The sequence below is a fragment of the Diabrotica virgifera genome, chromosome 3, assembly GCF_917563875.1.
Source record: "Diabrotica virgifera virgifera chromosome 3, PGI_DIABVI_V3a".
Lineage (NCBI taxonomy): Eukaryota > Metazoa > Arthropoda > Insecta > Coleoptera > Chrysomelidae > Diabrotica > Diabrotica virgifera.
The window spans coordinates 177,957,377-177,979,702 of NC_065445.1; the positions used below are offsets into that span (position 1 = coordinate 177,957,377).

At 33.6% G+C, this 22,326-nt stretch overlaps 1 protein-coding gene across 1 annotated transcript in view; it reads right to left on the minus strand.

Moving 5' to 3' along the window:
- Window positions 1–1,048: 1,048 nt before the first annotated feature.
- Window positions 1,049–22,326, minus strand: part of LOC126882231 (SAP domain-containing ribonucleoprotein) — a 46,236-nt gene continuing 24,958 nt past the window's right edge. The window contains exons 3-5 of the mRNA XM_050647052.1: window positions 19,161–19,448; window positions 17,773–17,898; window positions 1,049–11,514 (exon numbers count right to left, since the gene is read on the minus strand). Of these exons, the coding sequence (XP_050503009.1) occupies window positions 11,308–11,514; window positions 17,773–17,898; window positions 19,161–19,448 (621 nt within the window). The 3' untranslated portion in view covers window positions 1,049–11,307. The remainder of the gene's footprint in view (window positions 11,515–17,772; window positions 17,899–19,160; window positions 19,449–22,326) is intronic.

Here is a 22,326-nt window from a genome sequence, read left to right on the forward strand (position 1 = left end):
TTATTAAATTATGAGCTATTCTAGTAGTAAAAGTTACGCTTGCTGTAAGTTAGTAAAATAGATCGTTTTTTTTGAAAAATTTTTTCATTTTTTTTCAAATTTAAGAGATGAAAAATTTTTAAATCGATTTTTCTAGAAAACGATGTGTCCTATCGACTTGAAGCAAGAGTACCTTTTAGTACTAGAATACCTCACAATTTAATATTCCAAAGTCAAAAATGCTTAAAATTTAAAGACAAAAAAGGTATGCGATAAAATAACCGTTGCCCTACCCAAAATGGACGCCTATGACCAGTACTAGAAATTCGCAATGGATGGAATCGATTTATCTCTAGAAGATAAATATGCTTACCAAATTTCGTTTTTCTAACTAGAAGCGATCTGGAGGTATTTAAGAAAAAACTAATTACAAGACGCAATCTTCAAAGAGCTCTAGCTTCATTGGGAAGCATTTTCGGACTAGGTGAATTTGGGTAAATTGTCTTAGAATTACCTGAGGAATCTCCTGTCTTCGTTTGTCGGTAGAGTTTCTGGACACCCTGTATAAATATTAACTAATCAACGGAAAAAATTTGATGGTTAGTAATTATTTTTCATGACCTTATTAATGATACATGTTGGAAAGGGACTCTTTGATTAGACTATGCATTTTGTAGAACAAATATTTTTTCGGCTAATTTAGATAATTGCCTCAAAAATTAACAAAAAAAAAACAGTTAGTAATAAATTTTTGAGAATCGTGAAATCAAGATGTTATTTGATCCTTGCTACCCTTGTTACCTACCACCAACGGAAATTGTTGTAAGGAAAAAAGTTGTGCGTCTCATCACAATGAAGCAACTCACGAAAAATTAGCTTGTTAGTAATAAATGGTGAAAATTGGCCTGGGATCTCGGACTGTATGTCATATTCTTTTATTCAATTGTAATATACATAAAACATTCCAGCATAACACATTTATAAAAATTACATAACGTTTCAAAGATAGAAAATGTACAAAAAGTATGCAATATTCTTGTGTGTGAGTATATTTTAAAATAAAAAAAAATTAAAAAACATAATTTTATTACAAATGAATAACAACATACATATTATTCTTTGAATTATATAAGATAAAAAAGGTCGAAAGTTATAGAAAAATGATATCAGAATTCACTAATATTAATTTGTAAAAAATTAATGAAAAAATATAGGTCGTCACAAGATAGCAAAGAATGGACGTCACATTGGCTTGTAGACTTTTCTACACGACGATCTGAATCACGTTATAGTTATAGTCTATCTTTATGACCGAGAGATATAGCATAAGTTTAACCAGCGGCGGCCGGCCAGGTGAAGTAGGTGAATGTGAGCTTCACCAAAAAATATAATTAAATTGAGACAAAAAAATAAAAAATAAAAGTAACATTATTATATCTAAATTCTGAATTTAATTATTTATTCTTTTAATGAATACAAAATTTAAAAAATAATTTAAATAGTCCATACATTAAAAATATAGATCCTTGACAATCAGGTCCTGACCTGCGTCATCTGACGCAGGCAAAGTTAGATGAAGATCTCGTTTCAATTTCCAAAGCCTTCTGCACAAGCATCAACGGTTGTCATGACAACGTAATGTCATCCTATCGGCACTGGTACTTACATTAGCAAGCAAAGTGCAGCTATGTTTAAAAATAAATTTGCCGTATTCACCCAGTAGTTGGATGGGTAATGGGTAGTATTCGTTTTTTCGGAAGACGGTAGACCGCAAATCAGTTCAGCAGGCTAAAGGCCTTTTAGGAGATTTAAACGATTTTGAGTTTACATTTTTAGCAACAGTTTTTAGCTCTATTTTTCATATAACAGATATTTTATATGATTTTCTTCAAAAAGAAGTCCCTATAATTTTTATAGATATTAAATTTTGTTTAGGCCAAATGAAAAGGAGTTGTCAATTAATAAGTGATAAAAGAAGCGAAGAATTTTTTAATTTATTTTTGACAGAACAGGCACAATGACCGTCATTAAGACTTCGAAAAGGTGTAGGTGTCATGATGGTATAAGCAAGAATGCAATTACTACCCAATACAGAGCATTATTTTTTTTTAAATATATCATCTTATTTTAATGGAAATGGATGTATGTGTTCAGGGTTGTGATAAAACTTCGTAAGCTTAGCTGATACAACAAAGTTTGGGTCATACAGTTTAACCTTTCCGTCCGACGCTTTTCAAAATTTATTTGAGTTTTAGGCACAAAATTTATTAAAATTCAAAGACTTAAAAGTGAGCTTTGTCGCCTTTACGCCGACGGAAATTACAAAAATGTTAATTTCAAGAATTGGTTTTAAAATTACAACTAATTAAAGACAATGTTGCAGAAGCCTATAATTTGTTTTCTTTAATTCTAACAATTCCATCGACAAGCGTATACGTAGAAAGAAGTTTTTCGTGCCTAAAAAGGTTAAAAACTTTTACAAGAAACACTATTTCACAAGGAAGACTATCCAATTTGACTATTATTGCACTCATAAAGAACTATTGACTGAACTTATACAGAAGCATCCTTTCAATTCCTTTCTACAAGGATATCATTAATAGATTATTTCCTTCTATTAATCTATTTAATACTGCTTTTTTTGCTTAAGTATCTCCTCACCTAAACTCTAAACATTTTTTAAAAGAATTTTTAATGAGATTTAGGCATGATATAGGTACCGAAATTTCTTTTGGGTCCGGCAGGCTTTCCTCATCTTCACCACTTTTTTAGGCCACGAGCCGCTGCTGAGTTTAACTATAATATTATACATAATTTAATCTCTCGGTCATAAAGATAGACTATAGCGTCAAAAAATATGAGTATAAATATTAATCCGTGCAAGTTTTATACAGCTATTTTGTTAATATGAAGTTAAACTTAAATGACAAGAAAAAAGATATAATAACACCTAAATATAAATCAATAGCAATATTTTCATAAATTGTTAACGAGGCAGTACACTCAATAAAGCAATCAAAGAAAAATGTATTTAGGAAAAAGCCATAGCATTACTAAGTATACTTTGGAGACAAAATATGTCAAAGCTTTGAACTGAGTAGGAATTCTCGAATTCTCCGCGCAGAACATACTGGATGGGTAAGTTTTCATCCCTGACACATTTCAGTCGCTAATGGGAAATGTCTAATGGATTTAAAGATATGGTGAATAAGGAATACACAGCTTTTATAGTCATAATTACTTTTTAAACCGATAATAACATCACATAAATCGATACAATAGAGGATCGAAGGACCCGACAGAATTTTCTACTTTACTTCTTCACCTACTTTGAAGGATACATTCTCTCTATCCGAAGATACCTCTACCTTTTTTGATCTACTCAGCCCCAAATTAAATAGGCCCAAGGATTGATCCAGGATGAACCTATGTATCAAGCTTCAAGACTATAGGATTTTCCTTTAAGAGTTTTTGCAGAGACAGGTATACATATAGACAAAGAGACAGATAATGACACGATTTCAAGAAGGACCTGTCGGGACTTTAATATAATAAAAAAAAAAATAAAGTCAAAATTAGTATAAAGCGAATGTGAGATAAAATATTAATTTTATGAACATTTATATTTTACTAGAGGTTGATATGGAAATATACTGCGAGGCATAAGGTAGGGGCATAGAAAATTATGCTCATTTTGATAGTTGATTTTTTCGTGAACAGATTAACGGATTCCGCTATTTTTTTTGTTATTTTCGAGTTTTCTTTGGGTATTTACACAGTTGAACAAAGATTTACTCAAACTTCTTTTTTGTAATACGAGAGGAACACGAAAAGCCCCAGATGCAAAGGTTACTACTTTTATACAATTAGAATAATTAAAATAAAAGTAATAAACAATAATTTAAATCCAAAACTTTTTCGTTAAGAAACTGCTTTCTGGCTGCATCCCGTATCTCCGGCTTTTACAATATATAAGCACAAGAGACGACGAATATAGAAGAAAGCAAATAAAGGACACTTAGGCCACGTATTTACCTTCTTTTCGTCTAGGAAAAGGACCGAAAGACAGTTTCAGGTACTCAAATCCGAGTGAAGATGAAAAAGATAAAGGCAGTTTTTGTTTTCATTTAATTCAGAGTTGGACCACCATCTCCATATCGTTGTGTCAGAATAACAAGGTTCTAACTGCCTCAGGTGCCATTTTTAGTTATGACTGTTTAAAGTTTCTATGTTATATATTTATTTTACTATTGTCGCCACTTTTATGTGTTAACAATGTAAATTTTTTTAAAAATTCATATATTTTTATTAACAGTAAAAGGTTACTTCAATAGTTAATACAAAGGAGTTCTGATTTGAGAAATGAATTAAACTTATTTAATCAAGTTCTATTTTCCACACATACCTTTGTTTAACAATTAGTATACAATAAAACAACTTCTAGTTGTTTATTAGTCTTATTATTAAGACAAATGAAATAGAGAATGTGGAAAAATCCCCTTACGAATAATTCACACATCCACCATTTCGGGCTGGGAAAATTTTTTTGAATAGAATCAAAGATCCAAATACCAGTTCTTAGAAATGTGTTTCACCCTCTTCAACCTCTCTGGGCTCATCGGTAAAGATGAGAAGTTGAATATCTTTAGACACATTCCAATCAAAAAACAACATTCGAGTCCTAGACATAGCAGGAGCGTAAATCTACGCCCAACCTGAAAATGACAGTCTCAAGTTTTAATTCCCTAATTACTTTAGAGTAAGTAAGATAATGTTTATGAAAAAACAAAAGATGTAGATCTTTGAAACACACTCAGTGATCAAAAGATCCACAGATACTGGTTTAACGACCACTCATACGAAATCAGACAAATGAAATAGAAAATGTGGAAAAATCCCCTTACGAATAATTCACACATCCACCATTTCGGGCTGGGAAAAATTTTTTGAATAGAATCAAAGATCCAAAGAATCAAATTTCCACATTCTCTATTTCATTTGTCTGATTTCGTACGAGTGGTCGTTAAACCAGTATCTGTGGATCTTTTGATCACTGAGTGTCTTTAAAAGATCTACATCTTTTGTTTTTTCATAAATCTTATTATTAACTTATAAACACTTTAAGTTCTTACAGATAGGACCTTGTGTACTTAGTTGACTGTTTTTTATGTCAGTTAGAAGCTTGTTAACTTATCAACATTTAAAATTCTCTGAGATAGAACCTTGTAACTTACGTATTTCAGCCACCTGTTAATAGATGTCGGTGCTAGGATCATATTAAGGTAAAGAACATAAAATGGAACCAAGTTACATAAAAATGTCAATTTTAAAAAATTTGCAGATAGAACCTTGTTATTCTAACACAACGATATAGCTATTTCAGTATCTATGCATCCTCAGTGGAGCTATGCAGTCAGTTCTTAACGAAAAAGTCTTGCATTTAAATTATTGTTTATTATTTTTATTTCAATTATTCTAATTGTATAAAAGTAGTAACCTTTGCATCTGGGGCTTTTCGTCTTCCTCGTATTACGAGAGATGTCGCTGTTTTGCGTCTCAAAAGGTGGATTCATTGCATCGCGATGTTTTCCCTTAAATAGGCAGGGTTTGTTGATTTTGTTTTAGAGTTGTGACTGCATAGCTCCACTGATGATGCATCACGGTTCCCGGGAAGGGGGGTTATCGTGGAAGGTCTTGTCACTGGGAATTTTCCGGCGTCTACTTATTTTTTAATGATTCTTTCATCAAAATTCACTGAGAGCGAAATCGCAGCACGTTCTTTTTTTAACTAAGCGCGAAATGCATTTTTTCTGCACAAAGCTCTACTATTCCGTAAGTATTTTACATCGTTTGAAATTCACATTGTATTACCAATATTTTGTTTCTTTCAAAAACTATCAGCAGTAGTTTTGAGGACATTAATACATTAGCCTGAATTTTTTCAGATTTTTAAGACTACTTTAAGACTACTTTTTGAGGCTTTGAAAATGATTTTTTCACTTTTTTGACACTTTTAAATGCTTTTGAGATAGTGCTCTTTTTCCGGGTGTAAGTATATAAATATGCTTTATTCAATTTAATGATATTATTAGTATTGTAAAGACAAAATACAAGCTTAAATTATGCTCCAATATAAAAAATTAACTAATATATAAGAGAGACATTTTTGCATTACAGGTGTTAGAGGTAGAAATTTAATAACCATGATTAAAATGCCATGAACGCATATTTAAAATGGCATTATAATATCATAATAATATTATTATTAAAAAAAATTTTTTCTTTTTTAGTACAAAAAATGTTGTAACACTTTGCCAATTTATTATACATCTAATATCTCTAATTGTTAATATTTTGCGGGTCAACATATTTCTGCATATTTATTTATATAGTAAATAAATAATATATTATAATTATGTATGTTATCGAATTTCTACCTGTAACATCTATAATGCAAAAATACTTATCTCACTTATATACTCTCGGACAAAAATATTGCATATGCATGTGGAATGAAATTTTTTGTGCTGCTATCCTTAGCCCTCTGTATCATAGGAATAAGATTTTTTTACGAATGCCATTTTTTAAAGTATCACATAGAGGCTTTAATCGGATTTAAATCTGATCTGGGCTATATGCTGGCCAGTATAATTTTTAAATTGAATCTCATCAAGATAAGTATTCACTATGCTAGCGACAAGAAGAAGTGCATTAGCACCAATATGTCATATCCAATATGGCTTTCAAATGGCAACACATGATTTTCTAAAATGTTTTCAATGTACATATCAGTTGGCATTCGCCTAATCACCTTCACGTGTTCGGTATGTCCTTTCAAAGCAGTACCGCTCCCCCTAGCACTATGTCGCCACCACCAAAACTAACGCTCTGTATGAGGTTACAACTGAAATACTGTTCGCCAACTCTTCTGTAGACGAAGTCTTGTAAATCTTGCTTCCATATGGTGAACGGTATGCCAGATGTAACCTGATACAGAGGGTTAATTTTGGTGGTGGCGGCATAGTGCTATGGAGTGGTATTTCTTGATAAGGAGATACTGAACTTGTGGAGGTGATTGGGTGAATGACAGCTGATATGTACATTAAAAACATTTTAGAAGATCATGTTTTGCCATTTACCAGCCATATTGGATAACAAATTCGTGTACCATGACGCAGGTCTTAATGTCGGTAGAATAGTGAATACTTATTCTCCACCATATAGCCCATATTAAATTTAAATCCGATTATACCATTTATATGAAACATTGAAACATCGGATTCTAAAAAGAAATCCTATTTCTATGACACTGGGGGCAGCACAAATTTTTTTTATTTCACACGCTAATTTCAAAATATGGAATATTTTTGTCCGTGAGTGTATATTAGTTTATTTTTCAAATTGGCGCCTAATTTAAGCTTGTATTTTGTGTTTATATATATACTAATATCATTAAATTGAATAAAGTATATTTATACTCACACCCGGAAAAAGAGCACTATTTCAAAAGCATTTAAAAGGGTCAAAAAAGTAAAAAAATCATTTTCAAAGCCTCAAAAGTGGTCTTAAGAGTAGTCAGAAAAATCTGGAAAAATTCAGGCTAATGTATTAATGTCCTCAAAACTATTTCTGATAGTTTTTGAAAGAAAAAATATTGGTAATACAATGTGAATATCAAACGATGTAAAATACTTACGGAATATTAGAGCTTTGTGCAGAAAAAATGCATTTCGCGCTTAGTTAAAAAAATAACGTGCTGCGATTTCGCTCTCAGTGAATTTTGACTAAAGAATCATTAAGAAATAAGTAGACGCCGAAAAATTCCCAGTGACAAGACCTTCCACGATAACCCCCCTTCCCGGGAACCGTGGCATAGATGCTGAAATAGCTATATGGAGATGGTGGTCCAACTCTGAATCAAATGAAAACAAAAACTGCCTTTATCTTCTTTTTTGTACTTACACGGGGTGGAAGAAAACACAGGTTTTTCTTATGTTAAGTTTGAGACACCTTGTAAGGAAGATGAGATATAAATGTGAGTATATTTCGAAATCGTACTGTAGCCTTGTGTTTTGGGAATATTTTGTTTTTTGAGTGTCATAAAACATACGGTTTTATAGTTTAACATGTGTTTTAACTGAAACAAAACTAAACTAGCAATAAACAACAACAATTAACAAAACTTTTAAAACAGAAAGGCACATAACGTAAACAATTCTGATCGACACCTATAAGAGTGATTTGTCGACCAGGTAAGCGGTATGCACAGCGCAACATAAGCGAGACGAGACTGTTTATTGGAGGCTCTGTGATGTTTTGAGGTAGAATTTCCTTGAGAGTAAGTACGGATTTGGTGTCTATGTGGAGGCTCTTTAAATAGTGAGAGGTGCATTATATATTTTTTGAACACTCTGTTCCTTTCGCATTATATATACGAAATAATTTCATATTAGAGGTATGATAAGACATGGCCTCCTCACGTATCCCATGTCGACAGTTAAAACACATGTTAAAGAGTAAAATCGTCTAGTTCCTTTGTTATTAAAGATACAGTACGTAAATTGTTCAGCTGGACATAGGAAACATACATCGTATATATTTAGACACATAAAACCATACATTGTATTATATTGAGATACTTGTGTCAACTGAGCTACAAATACAAATTGTCAGTAATTGTTTATCCTGGATGTTAGCATTAACTTCAAAATTCGTTAAACGTCAAGTGTTATTGGTTTGTCATTTGAACCCCGAAGCGAAGAGTGTTGTTTAAAATGTTTATTTATACTTCTCCAGAAAAGATGCAAATAATTAAATGGTATTATCAAGGTAATTCGTTGGCAGAATGTGTAGATCTATTTGCTAATACTTTCGAAACTAGACCCATACCTTGTAGACAAACAATTGCAAATGTTATAAATAGTTTTGAAACACAATATTGCTAAAAGATTGTAGAAAATGTCACAAAAGAAAAGAGATGTCCCCGGAAAGACAGCAGGAAATCGAAAGAAGGGATGAAGATATTTGTTCTACAATTGAGGTAGATAACTCCAGAACCACCAGAAGTGTCGGCAAGGAGTTGGAGGTTTCGCATACCACAGTTCATAAAGTTCTAAAAAAATATGGCTTTAAGAGTTTCGAATACTCGAGAACCCAGGAGTTATTTCCCGGAGATCATTATCGTAGAATGGAGTTTTGTCAAGCTGCAATGGATGCATCTCACGAAAATGATGATTTTGTAAAAAACATTCTTTTCACCGACGAATCGTCATTTTCTGTACGGGGTCATCACAATCCTTCCAGAACGCGGTATTGGTCTCAGGAAAATGAACATAGAAGCATTGTACATCGGACTCAACGCCCTCAAAAACCTAATGTGTGGACCGGCATTTTAGGTGACCATGTAATTGGTCCATTTTTCATTGAGGGAGTTCTGAATTCAGCTAAATATCTTGCTCTTTTACAAAATAGCATTATTCCAGCTATTCAGAATCTCCCAGATGTACGTTTAGATGATGTTTGGTACCAACAGGATGGCTGTTCCGTTCATAATGCGCGTATCGTGAAAAATTATTTAAGCACAATTTTTCAAGATCGCATTATAAGCGGAACAAGCAACCAAATTAAATGGCCTGCAAGATGTCCCGATTTGGCTCCCATGGATTTCTTTTTCTGGGGACATATTAAATCCACCATCTATAGCAACGATCTCGAGAGGGCACATAGTCTAGAGGATTTGGAAAATAAAATAAGAAACGCTTGTGCTACGATTACGCCACAACAGCTTGAAAACGTGAGGCAAGCATTTTATGATAGACTATTATATATATCGTCTTGAAAAGCAAGGTGGTCTATTTGAACCTTTCATTTAGTTTACTTATTATTTTGTACCGTATAATGTATTGTTCGATTTTCAATTACTTTAAATTAATTATTTATTTGTGTTTAACTAGTTTGAATAATAATTTTTCGTTTTTCGTTGGGCTTAGTACACAATAAAATTTTTAAAAGGTTTTTAACTGCATTTTTATAACTTTAAATTATTTACGTAGCAGAATTACCTCCCTCGATTCACACGTAATAGCGTCTTTTTCATGAAAGAAAATTCTACATAGAGTTTAAAAAAAAATAGGCTTGGTTTCCTGTAGGCCTATTGGGGACGATCTTTCCACGATAGAAAAGATCAACGCACTGGCTAGCTTACCTCAAGTGGTGTGAAAACGGCTAGATATGTTTGTAAAGGAGAAATTTACTTTACTCAAAGGATTGTGACCGATCAGAGGTCACAGGTCAAAGTATCCTCAAAATACTAAGGTAGCCACTTGAGGACACTTTTGCCTTTGACCCCTTACGACACGCAAAGACCGCCGTTTGTGAAGTCACAATCCTCGTTTATATTAATTTCGACTGACACAAATAAACGTCAAAACATGACAATATATAGTAGCTGAATATTTTTGGCCTGAGGGAATGAGAAAACTGTGTCTGTTTAATTTTGAAATTAGTTTTAAATAAAAAAATATTTTAAAAATTAAAGTAAAATTATTAACTCAGTAATCATAATCTTTGTTTTTGAGATATTTATGGACATTCTTGCTTACAAATTCACTTATTCTATTCGTTGTAACAACCCTATTGCACCAGAACTCGAACTCGAACACAAGATTCAACTAACACATATTAGCGCAGTTGCCACACTCAACTTAATGTACACTGTATATGTCCAGCTGTACGATTTACGTACTGTCTCAGAGACATTAAAAATGTAAAATGTACACAAAATATGAGACTACAACATAATTTCTATGTTTTGTATCTTTTCCTGTCTACAGGGCGTCTCAAGCTTTTGTTTGAGTTAAAACACATGCTAGACCGTCTGTTTTCTTTGTTTTTAAAGAAATCAGGGACCTTCAAACAACAAAATATTCACAAAATGTAAGACTACACTACGATTCCAATATATACCCACATTTGTACCTCATCCTCCCTACAGGGTGTCTCAAACTTAACATAAGAAAAAAATTTCTATTCTTCCACCTGGTAGAAGTACAAAATAGAAATTTGAGTAAACCTTTGGTCAACTGTGTTAATACTAAAGAAAAATCTAAAATAATAAAAAAATAGCGGAATTCGTTAATCTGTTCACGAAAAAATCAACTATGAAAATGAGCATAATTTTCTATATATCCCTAACTTATGCCTCGCAGTATATTCATTTTAGATTTCAGAACATTAATTAATTATATAATACATTAATTTGTAAATACTAGTGAATTCTTCAATAATTGTTACCTAAACCTAATTTATTATACACCAATATAACAAAATTTATTTCACTGGTTCTTTAAACCGTTCTAAACGAAGTTTCGCTTTATCACTTTCGGACACACCATTGGAAGATTTTCCTTCTGTGTCAGAACCAAACCGTTGTTTCCTTTTTTCCAATTTTTCCTTATTTTCTAAATTTGACATCGCAGACGATACAGAAACTCCAAATCTTGCTGCTCTTTGTTTTAGAACATCTAATTTCGTATTCTAGAAAAAAAAATGCAAATATTAGATTATTAAATAATTTTATCAATAAATTTTATTAATTTTATCAATAATTAATAAATTTTATCAATAAAACTTTAATTTACTATATTTACTGAGAATAAACCACAACAGTCCCCAGTGCAACGTCCCTTTTTGAAATGATTACAAAAGTTTTAAAAATTCTTTTAACTGCTTCGTTTGAGTGTCTATCACTTTCTGAAAATTTTCAGAGTGCAGGTTGGACGCGTTTCCGCACGCACAACACCTAAATTTGTAGCTCTAGTGCGGTTATGTTTTGTTATTGCAAAACTATAATTTTTAATTTTAATCAGAACATTATACGTCAAAATAAAATAAAATAATTTTGTTTTACACACAAGAGGGAGCGATCGTCGAGTCCGACATCCGCAAGATGTCACTCTAGTGCGGTACAGTTTTGTTATTACAAAATATCCAATTGAAAGTACTTACAGTCGGAAAAATGAAAGATTACCCATGAGCGATCACATCAATCACCTATTTTGTATACAGTAGGAAAAATGAAAGAATACCCATGAACCAACATATAAAACACGCTGTATTTTCCTGTCACCGTGTCACACAAAAAATTGGCCAGCGCAAATACATGTAATAATTATTGTTACATGTACTTGCACTGGACAATTTTCTTTGTGACACGGTGACAGGAAAATACAGAGTGTTTTATATGTTCGTTCATAGGTATTCTTTCATTTTTCCGACTGTAAATAAAATAAAAATTCCATTTTTATTCAGTTGCAATGCGAAGGCAAAACAATCTTATTTTTCACTTCGGAAAGTATCCGAAGTAAGAAACTAATATTTCATCAATAGAACGTCAAAATGATTAACAAAATCTTTAAAAAATCGATTACGATTTAATTACTTTTTTGCGTTGTAAATATTACGCGATAAAAATTAAATAATAAATTTAAAAATTTCCGGCGAAAGTTGCATTAGTAATTCGCTAGTTACCAGGGAAGCTCAGAGCGTATACAGTCGGAAAAATGAAAGATTACCCATGAACGATCACATCAATCACTTATTTTGTATTTGCTGTCTTTTTCTATAAATAACAAACGTTTGTTATAGAAAAAGACAGCAAATACAAAATAAGTTAGATGAAGTAATTAGTTTTCAATCCTAATAGCAATATTATTATTATTTAAAAATATTACTAAAAGATTTTTAAATTGAAAACTTATTGGTCCATTTCCTTGGTAACACCTCCATCGCTTCTAAAATTTGCAAGCCCGATGGATGCTGAAGCAAAAAAGACAAGAGGGAATTCAAAAAACTTACAATTCACGACCCCGTCTGTTCAGCTGATAAATTCCAACAGAAAATGGACCTAGTTACTCAAAGAAGTAACGACCAATATAAAAATAAAATAAAAATTCCATTTTTATTCAGTTGCAATGCGAAGGCAAAACAATCTTATTTTTCACTTAAAATACGGAGCACAGTCCAGCCCTCTGAATCGACGATTTTCGACTCTTGTTGGAGTCTCATCGGAGAGAACGTAGGCCTGCTACTCCATACTTCAAGTGATCAACACCGAGAGTTTACCCCCCACACCGCAACTGACGTAAATGGACTAGGTGACTAGCGTCATCTGGCAATTGAAAGATGAAGTAGTTTTCAATCCTAATAGCAATATTATTAATACACCCATACCTCGCTATACGGCCGCTCTTTATACGGCATTTCGCTATAACCGCGCTCTTCAATTAAGGCACTTTTTCGATTTACGGCCTAAAATGTTTCGCTATAACAGCCAAAAAACTTTTTTTCCGATGTCGATACATCTCCATTATGGAAAATTATATTAACTCGATTGTGAAAAAAAAAATGGAAAAACTATCGATTATAGGAACAATAACAAACAGAGATTGCCAATAAGTCAAATGACTATCCATGAAAAACCTTGTAAGTATTTTCGAAAATTTGGAATGAAATGGAAATACCGATGCATCTGCTGAAGATGTTACATTTCAAGCAAGCCGAGGATGGTTTGAAGATAAAAAATGGTTTAATTTTCATAATATGAAAATGAAAGAGGAAAAAGCTAGCGCTGATGAGACCGCAAGGAATATCCCAACATAATAAAGGGAATTGTTGAAAAAGGATACATATTTAAAAAATTTGGAACCGATCTCATTGAATTTGTATGAGTTTGTAATAGAATACTTGATTCCTTATACGGCTTTTCGCTTTACAGCCAAGTTTCGTGGAACGTATCTAGGCCGTAAAGCGAGGTGTATTTAAAAATATTAAAATATTACTAAAAGATTTTTAAATTGAAAACTTATTGGTCCATTTCCTTGGTAACACCTCCAGGGCTTCTAAAATTTGCAAGCCAGATGGATACTGAAGCGAAGAAGACAAGAGGGAATTCAAAATCTTACAATTCACGACCCCGTCTGTTCAGCTGGTAAATTCCAACAGAAAACGGATAAACTCTCGGTGTTGATCACTTGAAGTATGGAGTAGCAAGCCTACGTTCTCTCCGATGAGACTCCAACAAGAGTCGAAAATCGTCGATTCAGGGGGCTGGACTGTGCTCCGTATTTTAAGTGAAAAAGAATATTGTTTTGCCTTCGCATTGCAACTGAATAAAAATGGAATTTTTATTTTATTTTTATACTGGTCGTTACTTCTTTGAGTAACTACAGAGGCGGCTTTACCTATTGTGCAGGGTGTGCGGTGCACACGGGCGCCGGGATGTTGGGGGCGACGAGCGCCAAAGAGCGGGTCCTTTACTTTGTTTCAACATAAAATATGCTTTAAAACGATTAATGAAAAATTACATTGGCACTTAAGCGCGATTTATAGATTGCAGTCCGCCCGGCTGCCCATCCAACGGATGGGCGGCAATCTTTTGATTCGTTTGCAGACATACCGACAATGATTCCAAAATCGGTTGTGGAACCTATAAAGGTCAAATTGTTTGGGACTTGTAACGAAATTGACATACAAAATATGCGTGGTCAAGATTACGCTAATGGGTCAAATATGAAAGAGAAGAATCTAGGTTTACAAATACGAATTTTAGACTTAAACCCGCCTGCATTTTATGTATGCATTACGCAATGAGTATGCTTTTGAGGATTTCATCAATACTGTGAAAACTGTAGCAGAAGAAGTCGAGACAATAGCAGAATGTTTCACACCTGCCCGCCCTCGTGCTCGTAGAACATTTTTAATTATGAGGCGGATGATGAACCAGTAACTGCCGCGAAAATATTACCTGTTAGATACCGCAATTACTAAGTTTGACGAATGCTTCTAACTTTTAAAGCAAAAGAATGACACTTTTTAGTTTTTTAGTTCCTTCAAAAATTAAAACACTGGAACGATTTAGAGTTAGATACAAAAAGAGCATATTGTTCTAATTTAGAAAATAAATTGTGCCATGTTGGCTCTTCAGACGTAGATAGGTTTGAGCTCTTTAATGAAATATAATTATTACCAATGTTTATTGATAATTTTATTACACCTTTGGACATTTTAAATTACTTGTATACAAATAAATTACTTTCAGTGTTCCCAAATTTGTTCACTGTTCTTAGAATTTACCTCACATTGCCAGTGACAGTAGCGCATAGTGAAAGATCATTTTTTTTTCTAAATTAAATAATTAAAAATTATCTAAGGTCAACATTATCACAAAGTCGATTATATTAAGTATTGAACAAGAAATAAAAATTGAAGTACTTAAATTATATTATTCAAGATTTTGCTAATGCAAAAGCATGAAAAGTATCTTTTTTATAATTATATGTTGTAGTATGTCCGCCCTGTAATAATTCGTTAATAAATTATTATTTTTTACATCATCATTATTCTCTTTGCCTTATCCCTATGCGGGGTCGGCTTCCCTAATTGCATTTCTGCACACAATTCTATCTTGGGCCATATCAATGTTAATCCCCTTTACCAACATGTCCTGCCTTATCGTCTCCCCCCAGGTCTTCTTTGGTCTGCCTCTCCTACTCCTTCCAGGAATCTGCACTTCAGCTATTCTTCGTATTGAGTGGTTAACGTCTCGACGTTGAACATGACCAAACCATCTTAACCTATGCTCTCTCATTTTGGCATCAATTGGTGCCACACCTAGACTTCCCCTAATATACTCATTTCTAATTTTATCCTTCTTTGTCACTCCACTCATCCATCTAAGCATTCTCATTTCCGCCACATGCATTCGCTGTTCCTCTTTCTTTTTCACTGCCCAACATTCAGTTCCGTACATCATAGCTGGTCTTATGGCTGTTTTATAGAATTTTCCCTTCAGCTTCATTGGAATTTTTCTGTCACACAACACACCACTCGCTTCTTTCCACTTCATCCATCCAGCCCTAATTCTACTGCATGCATCTCCATCTATTTCTCCATTACTCTGTAATTATTATTTTTTACATAATCACAAAATTGTTATTTTTTAATCATCTAACCAATTTCTTCCTAAAAGTATTATTTACCCGTGTGCTCAAACGCGTCAAATGTCCTCAACCAATTTTCAACCTTACCTCAGATAAAAAAGTTCATTTTTGATTAAATATTTTTAACAGATTTGGGTAGGTTGTTCTGACGCCGTGAATACTTATTGGTTCCCGACATATGTAATTTAATATTGCACTATCTGCATCTGGATTTTTGTTTACATTATAAGCGTACCTAATATCCTCTAATACCCTATGTACTAGTACTAGGTAGGTACCTACACGACTATTCCATTTTGACTGAGCGTCTACCAAAGGGTGCCAGGGCATCGACTGCACACGGGCGCTAAATGGACTAGAGCCACCTCTGAGTAACTAGGTCCATTTTCTGTTGGAATTTACCAGCTGAACAGACGGGGTCGTGAATTGTAAGTTTTTTGAATTCCCTCTTGTCTTCTTCGCTTCAGCATCCATCTGGCTTGCAAATTTTAGAAGCCATGGAGGTGTTACCAAGGAAATGGACCAATAAGTTTTCAATTTAAAAATCTTTTAGTAATATTTTAATATTTTTAAATATTAATAATATTGCTATTAGGATTGAAAACTACTTCATCTTTCAATTGCCAGATGACGCTAGTCACCTAGTCCATTCACGTCAGTTGCGGTGTGGGGGATAAACTCTCGGTGTTGATCACTTGAAGTATGGAGTAGAAGGCCTACGTTCTCTCCGATGAGACTCCAACAAGAGTCGAAAATCGTCGATTCAGAGGGCTGGACTGTGCTCTTCATTGTCTTCTAATGTCTTCATTCCTCAATGCATCTTTCCAGTTTAGTTGCTTTTTGTACTTATTTCTTACTTCTTTGTCCAGGTCTCCGTAACTTGACAATGTAATTCCAAGGTATATTACTTCCATTACTTGTTCAATACTGATACCATCAATTTCAATTTTACATCTGATTGATTCTTTACTGATTACTATTGTTTTAGTTTTCTGAGATGAAATTGTCATATTCAATTTTTTTGCTGTTATGTTAAATCTGTGGACTAATCTTTGCAGATTATCTTCATATTGGGCTATCAATATTGCGTCGTCTGCGTAGGAGAGTATTTTTACTTCTTTGTTTCCCATTCTATATCCTCTTCCTTTGTTGACGTTTTTGATGATTTCATCCATGATTAAATTGAAAAGCATAGGACTCAATGACTCTCCCTATCTTATTCCGCTGCCTATATCTATAGGTTCTGTAAGTTGTTCATCTATTCTGACTTCCATTTTGTTGTTTTGGTAGATGTTTTCAATAGATGAAATCTATTGAAAACATTTTATATTAGTGTGCTTGTTAACTTTTTTATGGATCTTTTCGATGTGATGAGTTAGTGCTATGACGTAAGCATGATTAACACGCTCGTCGTAATAGCTTCAATTTTACCGTCAAGCAAAAATAATGGTAGGGCATTTGCACGAAATCTTTAAGCTTTGAGCAAAATTGACTGGAAGATTCAGAAATTGACTGGAAGATTCAGAAATTGCCTTCGATCATCAAAAACCAAGTCATCAACTGTGTTGTTTTACTTTTACTGGTGGTGGAAGAAACCTGTTGTTTAGTAATCTAAATACTAAATACTCTAACAATGTTAAATTTCGATTTTGCATTTCCTATATTCATTTTTTAATGAAAGGAATCAAAAGATACTTCTATCGCCCTCTTTAGAGTTAGCTGAGAAAAAGCTAACATATCTTTGTTGAGTACAATACTAAATCCTACTATATTCATACAATAACTAATAACTTACCACTTGAGATGATGTAATACTATCAGCTGATGCATTAGATGTACCAAACCTCTCTGCTCTAGCTGCTTTCTTGGCATCTGGACTATTGACAATTACTCCAAATTTCTTTGCTCTCATTTCTAACCTCTAAAAAAGTTTTCATATTAACAATCCACACTTTGGAGAACCTAGTGCAGTCATTGACAAATTCGACATACAAGTTTAGGTACATTATTATTTTTGTATCTCAAGGGAATACATCAGAATAGAAACAAAACCATTACTGTTGGTTAAGGCTGTGGTCTCCAATAAATGCCGTAGGTTATGTACAGTGTCAAGCCAGACAAGCTGTATGCATCTGGCAGATGCAGACAGCCTTTGTCAGTCACCCGCAACTTCACGTAGTTAATACAAAACATAGGCCATGATTATCAATATACACAGTAGGGCGCGTCCAGAGTCAGCTGTGGTCACTAATAAATGCCGTAGGTTGGGTACAGTGTTTGTCGATCGCCGGCAACAACATTCCGATCGTTCTCGTTATCAGTAAAGTGCGATATTTCAACTTGTTGATAAGCAACTCATCTTGTTCTATTTTACTACTAGTTTCGCTAGTTAAGGTGGTAGGCGCAAAATCTTGGCCCAATGCTATTTAAATGCATTCATTTTTTTCGAATCCTGAGAAAACTAATAAATATTTTTGAAAAATTTAAAAGCAGAATGAAGATTACATTATTACCGAGGCCTAAAAGTCCCTTAGAATAAACAAAAAGTTTCTTTTGAATGAAATATTTGAAATTAAAAACCACACTAAATTTTCTCTTTTTTTACCACTGAACTTATTAAAATAAACATTATAGAAGTTTTCAGAGACTTTCTGCTCTCGGTAATAATGTAATGTTTTATTCGGCGTTTAAATTTTTTAAAAATACTATTACTTTTCTCAGAATTTGAGAAAAATTAATGCATTTAAATAGTATTGGACCAAGATTTTGCGCCTATCCCCTTAAAACCTGTACCAGTCGTACGTTGCAATGCTTGAAAACAACTAAAGACGTTGCTTCCAACATTTGAAGTCGCTCCGAGCAGATAGACACTGCGTTCGACATCCAATAGAGACTGTATCCATTATTTATTGTATAAAGCATACATACGCAACCTGCTGCGTGACAGTGTAGACAGCGTACGGCGTTTATTGGTGACCACCGCCTGTGAAGCCGTGTACAGCAGTTTGATGCTACGTTCGGAGTACAACAACAGACCGTACTATTATTTATTGTATTAAGCATAGAGACGCGACCTACGGCGTCGCTCTGTACGCCATGTACGGCATTTATACGCCATCTACGGCATTTATTGGAGACCACAGCCCAAGGACTTTAATTTTTGGCAAATTTGTACTTTCTTACCTCTTTAGTTGTCAATTCTGAAAGTTTAATAACTTTCTTGTCTTCGTGTTTATCTTCTTCCGGTTTAACTTCGGCATCAACTTTTTCCGGTTCAGATTTTTCTTCTTCTGTGTCTAATTCTGAACTACTTATTCTCTTTAACACAACCTTTTTTGGTGGTTCGGGGATAGTTTCAGTTGCAGAAGTTTCATCGGCCTTGCGTTTTACAGGTAATGATGGTAAACCTTCATCTAACTCATTATCTAATATAACTGACTCGCTAGCATCTTCATGATCATCGTCTTCATCCTGCAAAATGCAAATATAAAAATTAATAGGAAGTCCTCTCGTAACCCAAATAATTATTGTAGCAAAGAGACGTTTGTGAAAAAAAAATCTTAAAAAACAATAGGTGCCGTACAATAAACATTGAATTGAAGAAATTTAGACGAAGTTGTATTACAGTAATTTTGGGATTAGTCATGTCTGACAACTAGAGCCTGATGCAAAATGCATGTGCATATTACATGCAGCATATTTAAGGGTTTCTTTATTATAAATGCATATGCTATTCATTAAACTGTTCAGCTGATGACTATAAGTCCAATATTTCTTACAAATAATTATATTGGTTTAAAAAATGTTATATCAAATTTTCATCTTTCTTGTTGTATTGCTGTTCAGAAATAAAAAAAAAATAAAGTAGGTATTCTGTTCAAAATGTGTTGCCCTATATGAAGTCACATTTTGACTAATTGTAAACTCTGTTACAAAACTAGAGAGTACAAAATTATCTTTAAATTATAGCATTTGCATTGTTGATTCCCGCGCTGGGTCTAGTTTGCATGGAGGAAGAGCTCTGAATTGGGTAGGGGTCTGAGCTCAGTCAGAATTGGGAAACGCAATAAAAATGGACATCAATCATTACGCCTAACCCTTGAGTCTCTTGAGATTGTTCGTTCAATATTGAGGAACAAAAGAAGACGCTTAAAAGTGTTTATTGAGGCTGACCTAACTAACGAACAACGTGCAGAGGTTAATTCTCTGAAAACAGAACTTAAAGAAAGGCAGCGTAATGGTGAACCAAACCTTATTCTAAAATATGTAAATGGTATACCAAAATTGCTCACAAAAAACATAGAAAATCAACAGAATTAAAAGTTTAAGCCACTTCGTCAATACCTGTTTTTTTTTCAGAACGTCAGAGGTCTGCGAACAAAACTCAATCTACTCTATGAGAACATATCATACTCAAAATATGACATTATAGTGCTTAATGAAACATGGTTGACTAGTGACATTAACAATTCTGAACTACAAATGTTTGACTACAACATCTACGAAAGGATAGATCTTTATCAACAAGCATTTTTTCTCGTGGAGGTGAGGTGCTTATAGCTGTCCGTAAAACAAGATCTAGCACAGTTTCGTTAGCAAGTAACAGTGTTGAACATTTGTTTGTTAAAATTGAAGTTGGAAACGATAAGCTCATCATTGCTACTGCTTATTTTCCACCGCGAAGTGAACCAGAGAAATATTGGGAGTTTACAGGGAATGTGAAGAAATTATCGGATGAAAATCCAGATCACAAGCTTTGTATCCTGGGGGACTTTAACCTTCCTTACTGTAACTGATCCAGGGATGGAATGTCTTCAGTGGGTACCCCTTTGACAGGAGCTTCACCTCGTGAAGTTGAATCCATACAGATTCTTTCAGCTTCATTCTCGTACCATAACCTTTATCAAGTCAACTCCGTTAAAAATGCACACACCAATTTGCTGGATCTGATTTTCATGGACGATAGCGAAGCTAAGATATCAACAGCAGATATAGTCCTACTTCCTTTGGATATTCATCATCCACCTATATCTTTTGAATTTAAGTGTGAATCATGTGTTAACAACCCTGGACTGACTGGTGACGCTTTTTATAGAGATTTCCATGCGATGAACGTCCTAGATGTTACAAGTTTTCTTTCTCAATTTAATTGGGATAATTTGTTCAAAAATAAGTCGTAAGAAAATTTAAAAATGGCCGCCGCCGATAAAGTTCGCGGTTTAGATATCCTAAAGAAACTTTGTAAAGGTTGTAGCAAAAATGTAAAATCTGGTGTGTGTTGTGCTAAATGTAATTCAGTTTATCACTCCAGTTGCGCAGAGAGAGCAAAAACGTGCTGCAGTGAAAATATTACTGAAAATTTTCATGCCGAAAAAGGTGACGTCAACCTAACCTCAACTTCAATAGAAGAATATTTTTAAAAGAAGAAAATAAATCATTAAGAGCAACAATACAAGATAAAAACACTATAATAGGAGACAAGGAATAGGAGACAAGGAAGTCTTAATAAAACTTTTGAATGAGAAAATAGTATCTCTAGAAGAAAAAATGTATCAGTTACAAAAAGATAAACAGATGGACAAAAAACAGCCCAAGGGTAATAAAAACAATAGTCTTGTTGTACCACAGCAATCTACCTTGATTTTAACAAAACAACAAGAGACTTCCCAGACAAAAATGGAAAAGTTCAAGGAAACTCGACTAAAATTAATGAGAGTGTCATACAAGGTCAGTCAAAAATAAATGAACAAGTTGTTAGTTTAGAAATTATGAAGACACAAACTCAGCTAATAATGAATGATGTGTTAAACATTAATAACGACGAGACAATAAAACCTGATGATTCAAGACTAACTGTTAAGTCTTCACATGAAAATCTTGTAAAACAGACTCAAATTAATAATACAACGGATCAAAATGCTCCATCATTGTCAAGTAAAAATTAACATAAGGATGGTTGGGAAACTCAAAGAAAAAGGTGTTTCTTAAAAAATAAACGAGCAGCACCCATTCAAGGCAAAAGAAATGGAACTTCCAATCATAAAATTGCCCCCAGTGTGTCTAGTTATAATTGGATTTTCTTGTCGGGTCTCACTGACGATTCAACAGCAAAGGATGTGCAATCATACATGCAAGAAAATGGGGTTCAAAACAGTGTCATAGAAAAGTTGCGCACAAAAAAAGTTAATTAGCTCTTTTAAAATTGGAGTAACACAAGAGAGCGTGCCCACAGTCCTAACTCCTGATTTTTGGCCAGTCAGTCTTTATGTTAGTGAATTTTTAAACATAAAGAATCTAGCACCTCAATAGATAGGTTTAATAATCAACTTGAAAAAAATGCTTCTGATCA